The sequence below is a fragment of the Punica granatum genome, chromosome 1 (genome assembly GCF_007655135.1).
Source record: "Punica granatum isolate Tunisia-2019 chromosome 1, ASM765513v2, whole genome shotgun sequence".
Taxonomy (NCBI): Eukaryota; Viridiplantae; Streptophyta; class Magnoliopsida; order Myrtales; family Lythraceae; genus Punica; species Punica granatum.
This window is the reverse complement of record NC_045127.1, coordinates 12,130,087-12,147,611: the sequence shown is the minus strand read 5'-3', so window position 1 is coordinate 12,147,611 and position 17,525 is coordinate 12,130,087. Positions and strand designations below refer to the sequence as shown.

Below are 17,525 nucleotides of genomic sequence, written 5' to 3'. Positions count from 1 at the left end.
TATCAAACAGGGCTTTGGTTATAGGAATTCATGTTGAAACTGAAGCTACCGATTTTATCGTGCCTTGGATGGTACCTGGGAAGTCGCTTGCGGATTACACTTGTGAAGATATGAGGGCTCTAGAATTCGAGTCTTTGCAGCAGGCCGAGCATTTCTACTCATTATACTCAAAAGCTAAGGGCTTCGGTTATAGGAATTCTACAGTACTCGGGGATAAAGTTACTGGGGCTATTATCTCGACGTATTTTGTATGCTTCAAGGAAGGAAAGCATAGAAAGATATGGGATGAATTGAAAGATAGGAAAAGAAAGCCCAGCCCTTATACAAGATGTCATTGTGAAGCTATGATACACTTTAGGTGTGTGGGAGGTAGGTAGATTGTTAGCCACTTCGAGTCTGAACACAATCATGGCATGGCCGATATAGAGCACGTCTCTTACATCAGGTAAATACTGATCATTGTTTGTGTTCCGTTTGCATTCTGTTTTGCCCATATGCTTGTGTTCTCCTAACACATGTTGAACTATCTCATAACATATATTTGCCTCTTGTTGGAAGTCATGAAGACTTCCCGGGAAACCAAGCTCATTAGTCTTGGTGACTATTCAATACACGTTTCCCAAGTCAAATTTATAATCTCATCTTATTTGTCCTTTTCCACAATCAAAATCAAAATCAAAATCAAACTTATTTTAACTCTAAAATCAAACGCACCCTCAAAATCTTAGAATAAGCTAGACTTAGAGTTAAGGTTTGGTTATCTTCTATGTTGCTATGTTATTTGTATTTTGGGGTTATAAATATGACGTAATCAATGGATCTTATTAAGTCGTAATACATGGAAACCATTCAGTCCGTACATTTTGTTGTTATTGCTAGATAGTTCTTCTTGCGATTCCAACATATTTTCATGTCATCTCCCTTATTAACGTCAAAGGTCAAACATCATAATATATCGGCTGCGCAAAAAGCTGATGCATCCACGATGCTCAGATGCTGCATTCCACAGAGTAGTATCACTAGAGTTGCGGTGCGGCGAGCGGGGCATCCTAGTAAAGCGGGTTTCATAGGGAAGGATCTCTATAATCAAATAGACAGGTCTGTAAGAGAAGAGGTCAAGGAAGGTGATGATGAAACAGTGATAGCATATTTGACCGGAAGAAGACATCTGATCCATCTTTCTTTATTAGCTATACGCAGGACAATGATGGACGACTTGATAAACCCTTTTGGTGATCAGCCGCGGGCGGACTGATTATATACTAATTAGCTTTGGGGCATTAATAAGTGTCGGAACAATTAGTTACCAAAAATGGCCCGTGACCCATCGAAGAATACACAAAAATAGATTGTGTGAAGTGAGGAATCAGTTTCCAAATTCGAAAATGCAACAAAACTCGACAAGCTGACGCACAGTGTAATCCATGAAAAATTGAGATCGAGAAGAATTGTAAGGCTTACAATGAACAATACCTCGAGTAGGATGAGTAGGCTCTGGAGATTAAACCTAGAACAGAGTCTAAACTTGTTTTCTCCTCCTACCGATTTGCGATTATCTGAAGAAGAGAGGTGATAGAAAAAGAGCCACTATTCAATCTGAATGGGGATAGACAAAAATAATCAACGCAATCAATTCAATCTCCATCACTGCATACCTCCATGACCGTAATCCTGTAGGAATGAACGTAGAAGGTGAATGGAGATGGAATTCCATAGAGACGGCGACGATAGACGACACTGCGGCGACGACAGAAGGCGATCGCACTAGAAGCTCAAAGAGAGAGTGGTCGGCCGGGGTGGAATGCGAGAGAGGAGGAGATGGCAGCGTTAATGCTTCGGTTGAGAGGAACGCTGTTGCGTGGGAGACAAGGGGTCAATTGAAAGTCCATTAAAAGATGTCAGACTCAATTATTTTAAGGTTATGATTTATGATAATACTTGAATCAAATTTGTGAACCGGTTCAATTAAAGGTACGGTTTAATTATTACAGTCGGTTTGACGGGTGGTTTATGGTAGATGATGTGGCGCTTCCTTATTAGTCCACTCGTGATGGCTAATTTATAATACTGGTGATGATTTGTGAGAGAAAAATATGAAAGTAAATAATGAAAATACTTAAAAAATTAAGTACAATGGATGATTAATATTAAACGAGAGGAGATCTAATGGCTTATATTGGTTCTGTATGGTATGAAAAATCTAAAAATGTCTACTGCAGAAGCACCGTTACATTTTAATAAAATTCTTTTTAATCACTTCTCCTATTAGTTCGGAAAAAAATCTATTTCTATTAGTCCCTTCAAAGACCTCGCCCTCTCTTGTTTAAATCATCTGCTCGTTGGGAGAAAACGAGAAAAAAAATATCACTAAACGACGCTTTTTTTTTGTAAATAAAATTATGAGAAACATTACTCCCGCAGTTACGAGATTGAGCATTAGAATATATTCTCTCTCTCAATAAGTGTGCTTCTCGGCTTGAACTTGTAATCTTCTCCTTACGGGATTGGAATTGCGTACCACTCAACCAACACTTTGTTAGTCACTAAAGTACGCTTTATATATTGCACTTGAGAGGTTTTAAAGGGCAAATTAGGAAGGAAACAAGATATTGAAGGCGAGAAAAGCATTCAATGATTTCAAGAGTTCGAAATCTAACATGTGTCATTTTCAGGTTTCATAAATATTATTAGGCTGATTATTTAAGAGGACATATAGCATTTCTCTTGGTAGCAATCTCTTTTTACTAAATGAGAAGGACCACAAATTTCAACCCGATTACGCTAGGAGAATTAAAAGGTCGGTAAAATCATAAATTTTGCTTTTCTAAGGGAGAGAGTTCTAAGCAACTCTCTTAGGTAATCTCATCATCTATAATCTATCTATATATATTTATAATCCATAACAATATACTAAAAGAAAATATAAAGATGCTAAAAAAACTCTCTTAGTTAGCCACATCATCTATGCGAATATGATAAAATAGTATATTTTATTTAAATAGTGAAAATATAACTCTCAATAGTTTATTTTAAAACTTATTGTTATTTTTATGAATAACTAAATAAATACAAAGTAGGCAATGAGTTCTAGTGCATGTACAACTTTTTCTTACTCTCACACCAAAAAAATATAAATAATTAAGAAAGAAATTTTAAGAATTACCCTCTATACCATCAATAAATCTATCTATACTATCAATAAATCTGTAATTTTTTGGTAGGAATAAATCTATGGTTTTTCATTTTACCTCTTAACATCAACGCAAACCGATAAAATTATCTTATGTACTCCTTTCATTTTCATCATATTATTTTTGTTTTCTCAGTTCCAAGTTTGGAAGAAAAGTATTTACTATTTATATCTATCAAATCTATTGATGGAACTTTATTAAAAGCTAAAATAATTTTTTTATGAATAATGTGAAATAAGAAGCTATCGTAGAAAATATATATTTCAGGTATTCAAATAAAGATGTGATATATATATATATATCTATATAATACGGTTTATCTCAACTAAACATATAAATTTCCACCTACTATGATTATCTAAATAAATCCGTAAACTCTAATTTTGTACTTGCATCATATAATTGCCAATAATGTGTCAAAGAATTTAAATTTAGCCAAAAAAAATTCATTACTTTTTAGTGTATATCTATATCCATATTACAAAAAGAATTGGTAGTTGGGCTAATTTTTGTTATCCCAAAAATGCCCATTACACGAATAAAAATTATAAATTTTACTATTTTTTAGTAAATTATAAATTTTTTTATTTTTTTAACCACCCGTTTCACCACTCCATTATTTTCTCACCTCTTCTCCGTCTTTCCACTATTTTCTCTCCCTCTCTCCCTTTCTCTCTCTCTCTCTCGGTTCTACTCTACTCTTTACTTTCTTTCTTCCATCTCAAAATATATTCTTTTTATTTTTAATTAATTTATTCAACTACTCACTATGTATTAACATGTACATGCATATTAAAAAATTAATAAAAGTAATTATGATTCTTAATGTATTTTAAAAGCAAAAGAAAAAATATTCAATAGTTCGTACGCTTCTTATATATATTTGATAATAAATAATACATGACCTAATATATTAATGACGCAATCATTTTAGCGAAGTATAAAGCTTTGAAATATTACGTACGTTTTTTAGAATATATGTTATTAAAATATATCAAGTAAAAAATTTGGAATGGAATTCACCAGAAAAATTTGAGCTAAAATATGGTATGCAGTGAAATAATGGTTATTACCAGTCTGACCTTATAGTCTGTACTACCCTCGAGCAGTGGTGGCGGTGATGAACAAATATTCAGTGAGTATTATTCAACCACTTGACTGTATAACATCCAATCAGAATATTTAAAAGTGGAAAATCGACCCCACAAAGGGTCCACAAGCTCTCACTTATAAGCATTTTGATTAATTATTACTCATCTAAAGTGAATAAGTAATATTCAATGAATATTTTCTCAATGGTGACTGTGAGTGGCCCGCGGGCAAGGCGACTACTTAGCACTTTCAAAGCCTTGCCAGAAGAAGTATGAGAATTTCACCAGAAAAAAGAGAATATATAGCATAAGAATTATCATTGCATATTCTTTTCCAAGAAATCTGTTACGAACCTTTGATTCCGGTTGAATCCACGTGCGATCTTTATGCTCTCGAACAACCTGCAACAGGGAAAATTCAAGGTGGTGGTCTAATTTCCTCTCCAATACTCAAGTCAAGTAGGGTTCTCACGAAAACAATAGTATGTAAATTGTAGACAATGTGCATACCTTGATATTTATACATGATCATGAAGATATTCGTTACCTTATTAAATGAGATTCTCGATATATTGCCTGGATATCATATCTCGACAAATCATGAAAGACATTTGATTTCCTATACTGAGCCCATCAACCAATAAGCATCGTTGAGCCCTTGCGGGGCTTCGCTAAGCCCAACGGTGCTTCGTCCCATAGTGGGCTTCAAAGGCCCTCATGGCCCATCAATTGTTGGGCCTAAAACTTGGTCCCTAACACTGACCTGTACTCGGGCACGTGCTTCACCCGTGTACGAGGATAAGATCGCCACGCAGCAGTCTGGTTCGTGGGCCATACCCCACAACAAACACAAAGCCACCACTCCCTTGCCATTAGATCGAGTTCATCTCACCGTTCGATCAAAGCTCGATCCGTGTCATGAATATAGATGCCCCCTAGTCGTCAAATCAAAGCTAGGTCGGAAACCATCAATCGTTTGATCGCACGACGCTTCGGCTTCGAGGCCTATCAAAGCAGTAATGATGATAACTGCTACCATCACGTTGCCCTAGCCAAGAGAACCCTCCGGCTTCCGAGGCCTATAAATACCGCTGCATTCAACACTCAATCCACACTTGCAATAAGAAGCTGAAGCTCTACCGATTTTATTTCTCTCATTATTTCTTTGGAGATCATCATTTTATTCCCGAACTCCCCCTCCATCACCAGCCCAGATGGCCAGAAACAATCCTTCTAGGACCACAGATAACGCCCCCACCAACACCAATGCTGCGGGGACCTCCTCGTCCAAGGGCGGAGGTAGGAAAGTCTTTGAGGTCAACCTGATCTCTAAAGATGAGTTCGTGAAGACCGTCACCGAGGGTTTCATTTTCGCTGCTAAGGATCCCCGGTTCCTTGAGCCCCATGAGAAGCCGGACCAAGCCCATCCAGGAGAGATTGTGATCGGGCCAGACCAAATCTCCGCCGGGCTTCGCTTTTGGCTCCACTAAGACGTGGTGAACATGTGCAAGGCGTACATGATCGCCCCCACCCAACTCTCCTCCAATGCGTGGAGGATCTGCTTCTACTTCTTCCTTCATTACAAACTACAGGGAAGGAATTACTCACTACAGGTGTTCCGCCACTCCTACCGATTTCAGTGGAACCCCGATGGCTACGAAGGGGAATTTTTCCTTATCCCTCGTAAGTCTTCAAGATCTACGATGAATTTGAGCAAACCAAAGCAGACTGGAGGAAGAAGCGGTTCTTCATCGGCTCTGCAAGTCATGGAGAATGAAAGAAGCTTGGATCTGGCACGAACCAATCTCCGATGACGACAAGGCTCCGTAACTGACTTTTGTTTTGGAGACTTAGCTCCCACGAGGGACTATGAAGAGCAGAAGCCTCGCCTTCTCTCCATAAAGTCACCGCGGAGGGCATCCGAGCCACTCAGCTTATCATCCAGCGTCAATCGGTTGTTACTTGGGTACGTACTGATACTCCTTCTTTTTTTTTTTGGTGCAGCTCACTTGTCCTCTATCGTGCACTTATTGCACTCCAGGCTAAGGCGGGGTTGCCAAACCAATTGTCAGCCTCTGCTATCGCTCCCTCACCCGCCTCCTGCCCAATGAAGCGCCATCGGGAAGAGGCCAAGGAATCTGGAGCCCCAACAAAGAGGAGGCTTGGACCTCCCGCACCACCATCGTGATCCGAGATAACACTCCTCCACCACAAGACCAGGAGGAGGAAGAAGAGGAAAAAGCTCCAATTTAGCAGCGGAATAAGAATGGGAAAACCCCCCGTCATCGACCAGCCTGCTAGGGAGGAGGTGACTTCGCCAGCTCTGGAGTCGCCCTCCTCAAAGCACCAATAGCAGCTCTAGCAGCAAGAGCAGCCACCACTCCACCAACCCTTCTACCAACCTCTCCTAGGACATAAGTATTAGGATGGAACACTCCAACCACCTTATATGGACCCTCCCATGTAAGGGGGTAGCTTGTTGTGGTGACCCAAGTCCTTGAATTCATTCTTTCTCAGAACCCAGTCTCCCACACTGAACTGCCTTGCTTTAACCTTCGCGTTATAGTGCTTGGACACTACCTATCATGCATGTGCTATGGACTCTGTAGCCTCAAACCTTCGCTCATCCACAGTGTTCAACTCCTTATGACGTAGCTGCTCATTGAGCTCTTCTTTAATGAACTCTATCATGTGCGAATAAAGACCAATGTTCGCGTGGAGGACAACCTCTGAGCTATACACCAAGCTAAACATTATCTCCCTCGTCATTGCCCGCAGAGTTGTCCTGAACGACCAGAGAACGCTTGGGAGTTCATCCACCCCGCTGCCTCTTAGTGCCTTGACTCTGGTGTGAAACCCATGGAGCAGAGTCTTATTGGTGTTCTCCGTTTGCTCATTAGTTGTGGGATGTCCCACTGATCCAAAGCGCTGCTCAATGTGAAGCTCATCACAAAAATCTTTAAACTCTTTTCCTTTAAACTGCGTGTCGTTACCAGAAATCAGGATTCGGGGAACCCTAAAGCGACAGATGATGTTTGCCCTCAAGAACTTAATCACTGCCTTCTCAGTGATGGTCGCAAGTGGCTCTACCTCCACCCACTTCGAGTATAGATCTACAACTACAATAAGGAATTTCCTCTTGCCAGTGACAGCAAGCAAATGACCCAACAAGTCGATTCCCCAAAAAGAAAAAGGCCACGCAGTAATTATACTTATTTTGATGTTAATATTTATGTGATGAAATATTATTTTTATTTTAAAAATTCAAGATTATTAAATAATATATAGATTAAAAAAATTAAAAAAAATCAAGAAACCGTATTTTATGGTGAGATATCTTTTAAAAATTTTTTTTTATTAAAATTAGTTTTGAAAATTTAAAAATTTTAAAAGACCTACAAAGTTCCATTTAGAAAATTCATATTGCATTTAATGGAGATCACCAAATTATCTAAAAGATTTTATGGCATTTTCGATTTATTAAATGGAATATCATTTCAAGAAGATTTTGTTGTTAATTTTATAATTTAGTATAATTTAATTTTGAAAAATTTAAAAAATCAGGAAAATTTCATTCAGAAACGGAGGATTCGAAGGTCATATGGGATGAAATATTAACTTTCATATTAAAAAATTCAAAATTATTAAATAATATATAAATTATAAAAATTAAAGAAATCAACAAATCAAATTTTATGATGAGATATTTTACAAATCTGATTTAAAAAAATTAAAAATAATTTCAAAAATTAAAAAATTAAAAAAATTTAGAAAGTCTTTTTAGAAAATTCATATTGTTTTCAATTGGAGATTACCGTAGTATCCATAAGATTTTACGGTATTTTGGATTTTTTAAGTAAAATATTATTTCAAAAGATTTTGTTGCTAATTTAAAATTTTAAAAACTCAAAAAATTGAAAAAAATTCTTTCAGAAACGGAGCGTTCTAAGCCCATCTAGCCGGACCCTCCTCGTATCTTACTTTCACATATATATATATACACGTAATTGATTTCGATTGTTTGGTATGCCAGACCCAATTAAAGCTGCAGAATTATAGACATGCAATCAACATTAAGTTTCTTCAGCCTGTGTTGATTATTGGATCTCAAATTGGATGATAGAAACGAAAGTTATGATAAGAATAAAAAAAAAATATTGCAGATATTCAATATACTACAAAAGTGCTTTCAGAATTGAATCATGAAAGGAAAGAATATAAGTTGTGTAATCACTCATCAACTAGATTGTCGTTCCTCGCCACTTCCCCAAACAACTTACAAATTACAAACAGTAATCTAATTGGTGCCAAAGAACAGCTACAGCGGAATTTGATTTCGAAAAACACTCATGTCCATGTTGCATGATATGGTTTTTGATGTGTCCTTCACTTGGTGTAGAGAACATCCTCCCACGGGTGTCGGTACAGAGGCTGTTTCAGCCTCTTCTGGTCAAATGTGTGCCTGAAAACACCAAGACGGAAATTCAGTTAGTTGAGCAGGGACGATCAAAACCCATATTATAGATGAATAATAAATATTGAGCAATGAAGCATATCTAAGAGCAGAACACTGATCTCACTCTCGCACTCCGTTCTGTTGACTAGATCTCTTACAATGCAGAATTTACTTGCTAACAAGTGATCGTCAAGTAATTAATTTTAAGAACCAGATCCCAATAATAGGTTCACAGGTTCAACCAAGAATTCAATCGGGTAATACCATAGTGAGAGAGAAAATCTTCTAAGCATATATGTCGAATAATTTTCCTTTGATGAGCAGCTCACATCAAGAACTGGCTAGCAATGAGAGAACTGGACTAAAACGGAGCAAGAATAGTCAGTTCAGTGGGTTCACTTGTAAATCCATTTCTCTAGGAACTACTTTCAAAATCATGATGAAGTGACAAGATAACACCACTTTGATTAATATCTTGCCGCCTAAATTTAAATTAATATCAGACCCACTTAATATAGCAATAGATAACAGAAGATCACAAGAAGATAAAATGAAATTATAGCACATCAGAATGTAATCAGAGCTTACCCAATTAGACCGATGGAGCGAGCAAGCACGAAGAGACCATTTAGATAGCCTATCTCGACAATCTCGTCGATCTCTTGCTTGCTGAACATTCCACTGCCCGCGAGAAGATCCAAGAAGAGGGAACCAATTGCACCATCTACATTGAGAACCAAGTTGTTCGCCTTCGAGAGTGTGTAGGTCTCAACTTGGACAGCATATTCCATGTACTTCACGGAGGGAAAATGTGTACGAGCAAACTTCTGCAGTAGCTCAACTCTCTTATCTCTGTTGTCTCCCCGCTTAATCCTTTTCCACAAAGAATGGAAATTTCAGTCCTTCATTTAATTGTAGAAGCCTGTTGAAACCAAGAGGAATTAATAAACTCTATATACCTGTGCCCAATTCCGGGGACACGGATGCCCTTCTTTTTCATGCCTTCGACAAACTCGTAAGGGGTTAGACTCTAATACAGTACGATGTATATAGCAGTTAGCATTTGATGTCAAAAGAACCATTATCATGCTCAGCAGCTCAAATGCACGACATGATTCCATCTTACTCGGTCATAAGCATCTTTGAAGTATCGAGCAGCATCATCAATTGCACCACCGAATCGAGGACCAATTGTTAGCAGACCTGTTCCAAAAGCTCTTCAATCACTTATTTTTCCATGTTATATTATTGACAATATGGAAATTAGCTATTGAAAGTACTATTAATAGTAGCAGTAGCAGTGGTAGTAATAATATCAAATAATAAACAATTTACCTGAGACAAGGCTGGAGACTAGATCCTTTCCAGCTCTTGCAGTAACGATTGTGTTGTGAGCACCGGAGACACAGGGTCCGTGGTCCGCACACAACATTATACAAATCTGATGAAAGTTGAAACAATATTTGCATGCATGAGTCATTACGTAGGATGGCATAGTGTTCCCTCTATAATTGTTTTGTGATTATTATGTAATGCAACAAAATGGTATGTCCGAAGGAACTTCAGGAAACTCTAACACACCTCAATAAATTGGGTACAATAACGAGGAAGGCTTCGTTTGAACCACAAAAGAGAAATCACATCCCCCACACCGTAACCACGTTCGATGATGTTAGACATAGGGACACCAGCATAGCATGGCTCCTCGCCTGGGATGTCAATCCAGATAGATAAATGTTATGGCTCTTTCAAATGAGGATGAAAACATCTTATCATCCAACCATTTAATTCAAGCAAGAATTGTTCCTAAATGTACCTCTATCGTCTGAAATTGTGGAAATAATATGAGTGGGCGCCCGAACTTTGCCACTCTTAATTGCGATGTTAAGATCCTCAGGGATCTGGGGAGGAGTGACTTCCTTTACAGGTGTTATTTTCCCTTCTTCAACCTAGAAATTAAGAAATACAGAACATTGTTAAAGAGAAGCAAGTTTACGATATTAATTAGAGGATAAACTTTTTGTTTCCTTTACCAGTTTGTCAAATGTCTCCTTAATGACAGCCTCAAAAGTTTCATATGAAGTAGGAACAACTGCGCCAGCCTCCTTTAGTGCCTGATTTTTTGCTTGTGCAGACTCCATTTCACCCCCACTCTTGGCCCCCTAGTACACATTATGCAAAACAGAAAATAAAAACTCAGAAGCTTTGCTCCTATCAGGGTTCTATCTGAAAAATTAAGTTTGAGGGAATAACTCAGACAGTAACTTACAGCATGACCAAATTGAACTTCTGACTTGAAGAGCCGCGCACAGGTTCCACTAACCCAAGCAACAACCGGTTTGTTCACTTTTCCCTGTTTTAGTGCTTCAACAAGGGAATACTCATCCCGGCCCCCTAGTTCTCCAAGTACAACTATCATTTTAACCTGTAATTGACATGCTGTGAGGGAAAAAAACAATCCTAAAATGAAAAGAGTTGCGCATCAAGGGAGAGGTGTCCTAGTCTCACAAGCAGTATAAATATTCTGTTCATGCTTTTATTTCATATAAGTCGTTACCTGTGGAATGTTGTTAAATCGCAAAACATGGTCAGAAAGAGTTGATCCAGGGAACACATCTCCTCCAATTGCAATTCCTAGAAAGTATCCAAATGCATGTCCAAGTTAGCTCTTAAGTTACAAATTCCACTAAATTTGTCCCAGCAAGCATCTAGACAGCAAATTGGCGTACCTTCATAGATACCATCAGTCACACGAGCTATGGTGTTATACATTTCGTTAGACATACCTCCCTGCACAGACAGAGATATCACTTTGTTAGAAGTCACAATCCATTTGAAATGCTCGGCTAACATGTTTAATTTACATCACAAAAAGGCTGCTTCATCATTATCTCATAAAGTAGAAAGAGAAGTGGAATGGTTACTTACAGATTTAGAGACAAAACCAACAGAGCCCGGTCTGTACAACTTGCTATGAATGATGTTGTCAATAGTTCCAGCAGTGTCTCCGATCTTAAAGGCACCAGCTTGAATGCCTCCAACAGTAGCTGGGCCAATAACAACCTGCAAACTATCAGGAGTTAGAAATAAAAATATCCTGCAAAGAATCCTGAGATACAAGTTCAACCACAGATTGGATGCTCAAGTAAATCTATATTTTTCTGTACCTTATTGTCGGCTCGAGCATAGGCAATTAATTGCTTGGTATCTGCCTCAGGCACACCTTCGGCAATTATAGCTACAACTCGAATTGTGGGTTGTTTGAGAGCAGACATGGATGAAGCAGCAGCGCTGCAGGCAATAAAATGAAATGCTTTTAGAAATCTGTTGATAACCCAAGTGTGCTGATTATTATAACAAGACGGTAAAACAATTACCTTCTAAATGATGCAAAGTTTATAAAAACATCAGCCTTGGGATGTGCAGCACAGGCTGCTTCAATGCTTCAAAATAAAACCAAAAGACATAAGAGAAACAAATAAACAATGTGGTAGTCCACAAGCAAAAAGATGCTACTTCTAATAGCAGTTTTCAATCTCAAGCAGGGGAAAAGAACAAAAGGAAACGTGGAAATGCGTGAGAAGAAACAGGACATACGTTGAATGCACTGGAATGGCAATTTCCTCCTGACCAAAGAAGAGTTTCTGGAATCCCTCCGAACCAGGATTAATTATTCCAGCAACAGAAGGTGTCTCTCTTCCTGAAGATAGGAGAAACTTGAATTATTCGATCAGCTTTGTAACGAAATTTAATTACTAAGATAGTCCTACACACCACAAAGGAAGTCGAAATCAAGCATCCGCTGAATAGGAAATTGCTTGTAGTTGTAGAACAGAGCTTGCGTGGTGCGAGAAAAGATCTGCCCCATGGCCATGATGTCAAATCAATGAAGCCTGCAGATTTCAATAGACAGCTTTCAGTTATTGCAAGAAGCAATGAAAGAAGTGCAAAACTGTAAAAGAAATTGGAAGCTACTATATGGTTATAGTGAGCTCTAAAGATGATCAACAAGGACGCACACAGGATCAGAAGATTATAAAAAACTTCATGCATTACACATCTTCCTGGCACCTACCCAGCCACGCCCACTGACGTGATTTTTCATAAGAAAAATGAAAAATTGTGCCTTCCACCACATTAAAATTAGATAAATTTCCAGCCTTCTTTCCCCTCATTTGGCAAGGGATGCAGGGCGCAGGAAGTACTGGGCACCGAACAGGTCCTCCACAAGTCATGTGCGGACCAAAGTTATGAAATTTACACAGATCCTCATGCAAATTGCACATTATCTGTTCAAATCCTGTGGAAGACACTTGCTAGAGCGAAAGATCGTCATTGGAGTAACACATTCCCAAATCGATACGAAACGGGTAGTTTTGCAAACAATTCATGCAGTGCACTTGGAACTACTGACTCTCACAACCAGCAGAATTCTTGCGCGGAGGCAATGAGGAATCAAATTAACGACTACCTTCACCAGCTAAAGCTGGTTGAGCGAGTTCCACTAATCACAACAATGAAACAAAGCCACCTACGATGTAAATCCCACCTAAATCTTACCGGATCTCTCTCTCTCTCTCTCTCTCTCTCATCCCCTGCACTATACCAAAGCATATATTCAAAACAAACAACAGATCTCATGTCAATCTTATACTAGCTTTCACGCACTCGCGATCACTACGCTCCTCTTCTACCACACCGTTTGAATTGAATCTAGGTGGGCGGGAGCACTGGATCTACGTTCGAGTTAATGAGCTCTGAAAGGCAGAAACCGAGTTAATCTGAGCGGGATGAAACTCACCGTGCCGGAGCGGTCGGAATGTCTGAAATGGGGACACGCTACGGGCGGAGCACAGTAGATGGAGCAATGCCGGAGCTTCGGAGGTTTAATACGCACCACGGACACAGAGAGAGAGAGAGAGAGAGAGAGGGAAGGACAGTGCAACTACCACGGAAGGAGGGACCAGGGAGAGAGGAGGAGGAGCAGAGAATGAGAGAGAGAGAGAGAGAGAGAGAGTGTACGTGGCGCGAGGGTAGTTAGCTCATGCGGAGATGGGATTGGCAGGAAAGGAAAGAAATTAAAAGATAGCAATAAAGTATTAAATAAGGTTTCAAGCTTATTCCTGTGAATGACCACATTTGCTGTGACAAAGTTTTATACTTACTAAGCGGACCGACTCAAATTGAATTAGTTTAAATATATTGGACTTCGAATATCAAGGTATAAATCCAAGAAAGATAGCTCGATAAATAGATGGATACAAATACATCACATTATTCGATTTTGTAGAGGATCGAATTTCAATTTCTTAGTCAGACTATCCGCACCTATTTAGTAAACTTTCAGGGGCCGTTTGGATTCAGAGTTAAAGTTACTTTGATTTTGATTTTGATTTTGATTGTGGAAAATGACAAATGAGATATGATTATAAATTTGACTTGAGAAATGTGTGTTTTTGTTGTGTAGTGTGTTGAGTTAAAGTTAAAGTTAAAATTTTTAAATTGGGAAATGTGTATTTTTGTTGTGTAGTGTGTTGAGTTAAAGTTAAAGTTAAAATCAGAATTCTTTGAATCCAAACGGGGCGTTAATTTTTTTGACTAATCTTATGAAGCTCTCCTATAACGGAAAAAATAAATCTCAGAGTTCGATGTCAAACGTTTATTTCGTCATCATCATTGGTTTTTTAAGGAAAATGTTTTCTGGTATGTTAGATCACTTTCAAAAATGTTTTGCATACTCTCGTGTACACGGTAAACATCATTTGTATTCGAAGATCCGATGAATCGTGATTAATTCATGTACGAACCATGTCGATTCACTAAAAAATAAAGTTCACTTAATTGTGAAATATCCTCACCCACATTACTCAAATTAGAGATACTATTTAAGGAGGAGCTGTGTTTAATTTCCTGAACCAATTCATATTGATTTATTTTACTCTCATTTATAGGACATCACTAGATCTTTGAATAAGGTTGAGGAGTAGTACGAATTAGGAGAAATGGAGTGAAAAGGAGGTGAGACTATGAGCCGGAGACGGGCTATTACTCGAACAAAAATCGGTTTTATGATATGTTATTATTGTTATTATTATTACTCGTATATTGTAAAGCTCATGCTCAACTGATGTTATGCTCAAATCACGCTCAGTTCTAATGAAAATGATATAATATATCGTTTCTATCTAATGAAACTTGTTACCACAATCTCATTCAGCAGTCATGTAGATGAGAAGGTTGCTGCTTGTAGAATAGACAAGTTTAATTATTACGAAATTGAAGAGCTCACCTAATTAAAATTTGAAACTTGAAAGCCATATTAAAAAAGAAAAGAAATAATGCCGACTGTTGGGTTGTTTAGTGAGCACGCAAAGAATGATAGTCGAGAGATGGGCGTGCGGGCAAAATATAGTAGCTGTTGTTGGTTTGGTGTTTGGTTAGGGGTAGGTGGGAGTAGGGATCAATGTGGGGTTGGCCTCCCCCCATAAAATTTGGTTTCAACGTTCAATTCAATCTATCCATGGATTTAATTTCTTTTTCCTTTCGTGGAGGAACCAGAGACACATGATCAATACATATTTTCAGATCTATGATATGATCGATACGGTTTCAAGCAATTGGCGCTCCACGAGAGTGAGATTTATTATTTTCTCAATGAAGAAAAGATTTCGAATTGAATTTGAGTACAGTGAAGATAGTTGCCTTGTTTGGTTTTAGGGTATTATTTTAAAATCACAATTCTAACTTAATTCTACCTACTACAAAATAAAATAACTCATACAAAATCAAAGAGTGAGTCCCATTTATACCACTTTTTTTCACAACAAAACAACATAATTCATATAAAGTCAAAAGATGAGTCCCATTTATGCCATTCTTTTTCAAAATCAAAATCTGATTTTAAAATCCTACTATAAAACCAAACGCAACATAAAGATTATATTAAAACAACCTAAAAGTGTCACGACTCGATATTTCGGCAGAGTTTCTCCGATCTTACCTCGATATCCATTATCACATACACTAGTCATATAAAGACTTGTTTCCATAAATTTTCCAATCTATATATATAACCGATCTAGCAAGTTTTCACATGTATATATTTATTGATAGATATATTCCAACAAAACTACCTCACTAAACCAACTAAACAAAAGTTTCAGGTCGTAACATATTAAGTACATTCTATATAAAAAGAATACTTATCTAATAACTAAGGTTCCTACCTAGTTCTTCTAACTGATCCTCAATATCCAAAAAGTTCTCATGTGTTACTATTCTAGCTCCTAGCTCATCTAAAAAAACATATGCAGGGCGTGAGCTATATTCCTAAGTAAAATGAATTAATATTAAGAAATAAATATATTTTTAAGCAGCCAAATATTCCTATAGATAATACTAGTATAACCAAGTCCGTCATTTAATTCACTAACACAGCATATTATACAATACATACAAATAATTACTAAATTCATTCTTAAACACTGAATTATCTTTATAACCATATAATAATATTATAATTAATCATTAACTCAGCACCACTCAACACTCATACACTAACTAAATCAAGCTCTAGTAACAACACAGCTTTCACAGAACAATTTCAGACAATCTCAACATTCATCACATCTCCAGCAATCTCAACAATCATCACATCTCTAGTAATCTCAACAATTATACCAGACAAACAATAGACAACATAACCAATCAATATAGCCATAGGGTTGCATTTCCTCGCAACAGAGTTATGACGGTACCGTGACCCCGTACATCTCATTTATATCATCATCAACTCCCAATATCCATGTCTCATAAGCGGGGGCTGCCCATTATCCTCCGGCAGTAGGAGTCTAGGCGTCCATTTTATATACCGCCGGATCAGCGGTCTAGGCATCCCATTTTGTATCCCGCCGGATTAGCGGTCTAAGCGTCCCTTTTTGTATCATGCCGGATCAGCGGTCTCATAGCTATAATCAAACAACAATCACAAGCATAAACAATTGCAACAATGCCATCTCACCTCATATATCATCATACACAAACACAATCTCAATCACAGTACAATGGCAGCAAGTTATCATCACAATCAGCGTTCACAATCACACTGCATATCACTTATTAAAATGAAACATAAAATGCAACATCTCTCAAATCAATTCACACAACATAGCAAGACCAATTTCTTAATCTCTAACTATCACAATATTTTTCTTCAATAATTTATATAACTATAATACATCATTTTACAAGAGAATAGAGTACTCACGGGACCCCTCAAAAAGATAACTCGATGAGTTGAGCCTTCCAGGAGTATAGTCTCAAGTCTCCTCGGCTCCAATAAATCATAAGCATATCAAGAAAACAATTTATAAAACATACTAATTTTATTGATAGGTATCACATTGCCAAATCACACCCCCATGGCCTTGAAAGATCAAAGGAGCCTACAATTTAACCATGCCAATTGAAACGGCCGCTATACGTTCCATACAGAAGAATCCAACCCATAAAGTAATAAAAGACAAGAAGTCAACTTCTTATAGCAAATTCCACCCCAACATATATTACAATCTAGTTCATTAAACTACATTAACTTATCTAAACTGGATTAACAATTGATAACTTAGCAGCCCAACAAAGTCGAGAAATGGATGTACTGGCCATAACTATCTAGGCAATTCAGAGCAAAGCATGAGAACAATAACAATTCCACTTTCACTTTCCATTTGTCAATGTAAATGGGGAAAATTGCTAAGATGCAGCCCATGAATTGCAAGTTGCACCAAA

General features: G+C 37.7%; 1 protein-coding gene and 1 long non-coding RNA gene across 2 annotated transcripts; one reads left to right on the top strand and one right to left on the bottom strand.

The window, feature by feature from the left end:
* The first annotated feature begins 5,260 nt into the window (after positions 1-5,260).
* On the top strand, positions 5,261-7,261 carry LOC116193275. The gene is made up of 2 exons (XR_004154228.1): positions 5,261-5,965; positions 6,287-7,261. It is a non-coding gene; the product is annotated as an uncharacterized LOC116193275 (long non-coding RNA).
* Positions 7,262-8,404: 1,143 nt separating this feature from the next.
* LOC116193013 (ATP-citrate synthase beta chain protein 2-like) lies at positions 8,405-13,786 on the bottom strand. The gene is made up of 17 exons (XM_031521737.1): positions 13,540-13,786; positions 12,513-12,631; positions 12,336-12,438; positions 12,116-12,181; positions 11,906-12,029; positions 11,667-11,801; positions 11,468-11,528; positions 11,296-11,372; positions 11,008-11,163; positions 10,772-10,900; positions 10,555-10,687; positions 10,320-10,447; positions 10,074-10,179; positions 9,865-9,941; positions 9,698-9,768; positions 9,327-9,611; positions 8,405-8,744 (listed from the first exon to the last, which is right to left on the bottom strand). Exons 2-17 carry the CDS (start codon positions 12,610-12,612, stop codon positions 8,669-8,671), a joined length of 1,827 nt encoding a protein of 608 aa, XP_031377597.1. The 5' UTR covers positions 12,613-12,631; positions 13,540-13,786; the 3' UTR covers positions 8,405-8,668.
* Between the last annotated feature and the right edge of the window lie 3,739 nt (positions 13,787-17,525).

Coding starts and splice junctions, on each gene's coding strand:
- LOC116193013 (XM_031521737.1), bottom strand. CDS start 12,612: ATGGCCATGGGGCAGATCTTTTCTCGCACCACGCAAGCTCTGTTCTAC. Junction 9,612..9,697: donor GTCCCCGGAATTGGGCACAG/GTATATAGAGTT, acceptor TTTGTGGAAAAG/GATTAAGCGGGGAGACAACA. Junction 8,745..9,326: donor CGCTCCATCGGTCTAATTGG/GTAAGCTCTGAT, acceptor TGGTGTTTTCAG/GCACACATTTGACCAGAAGA.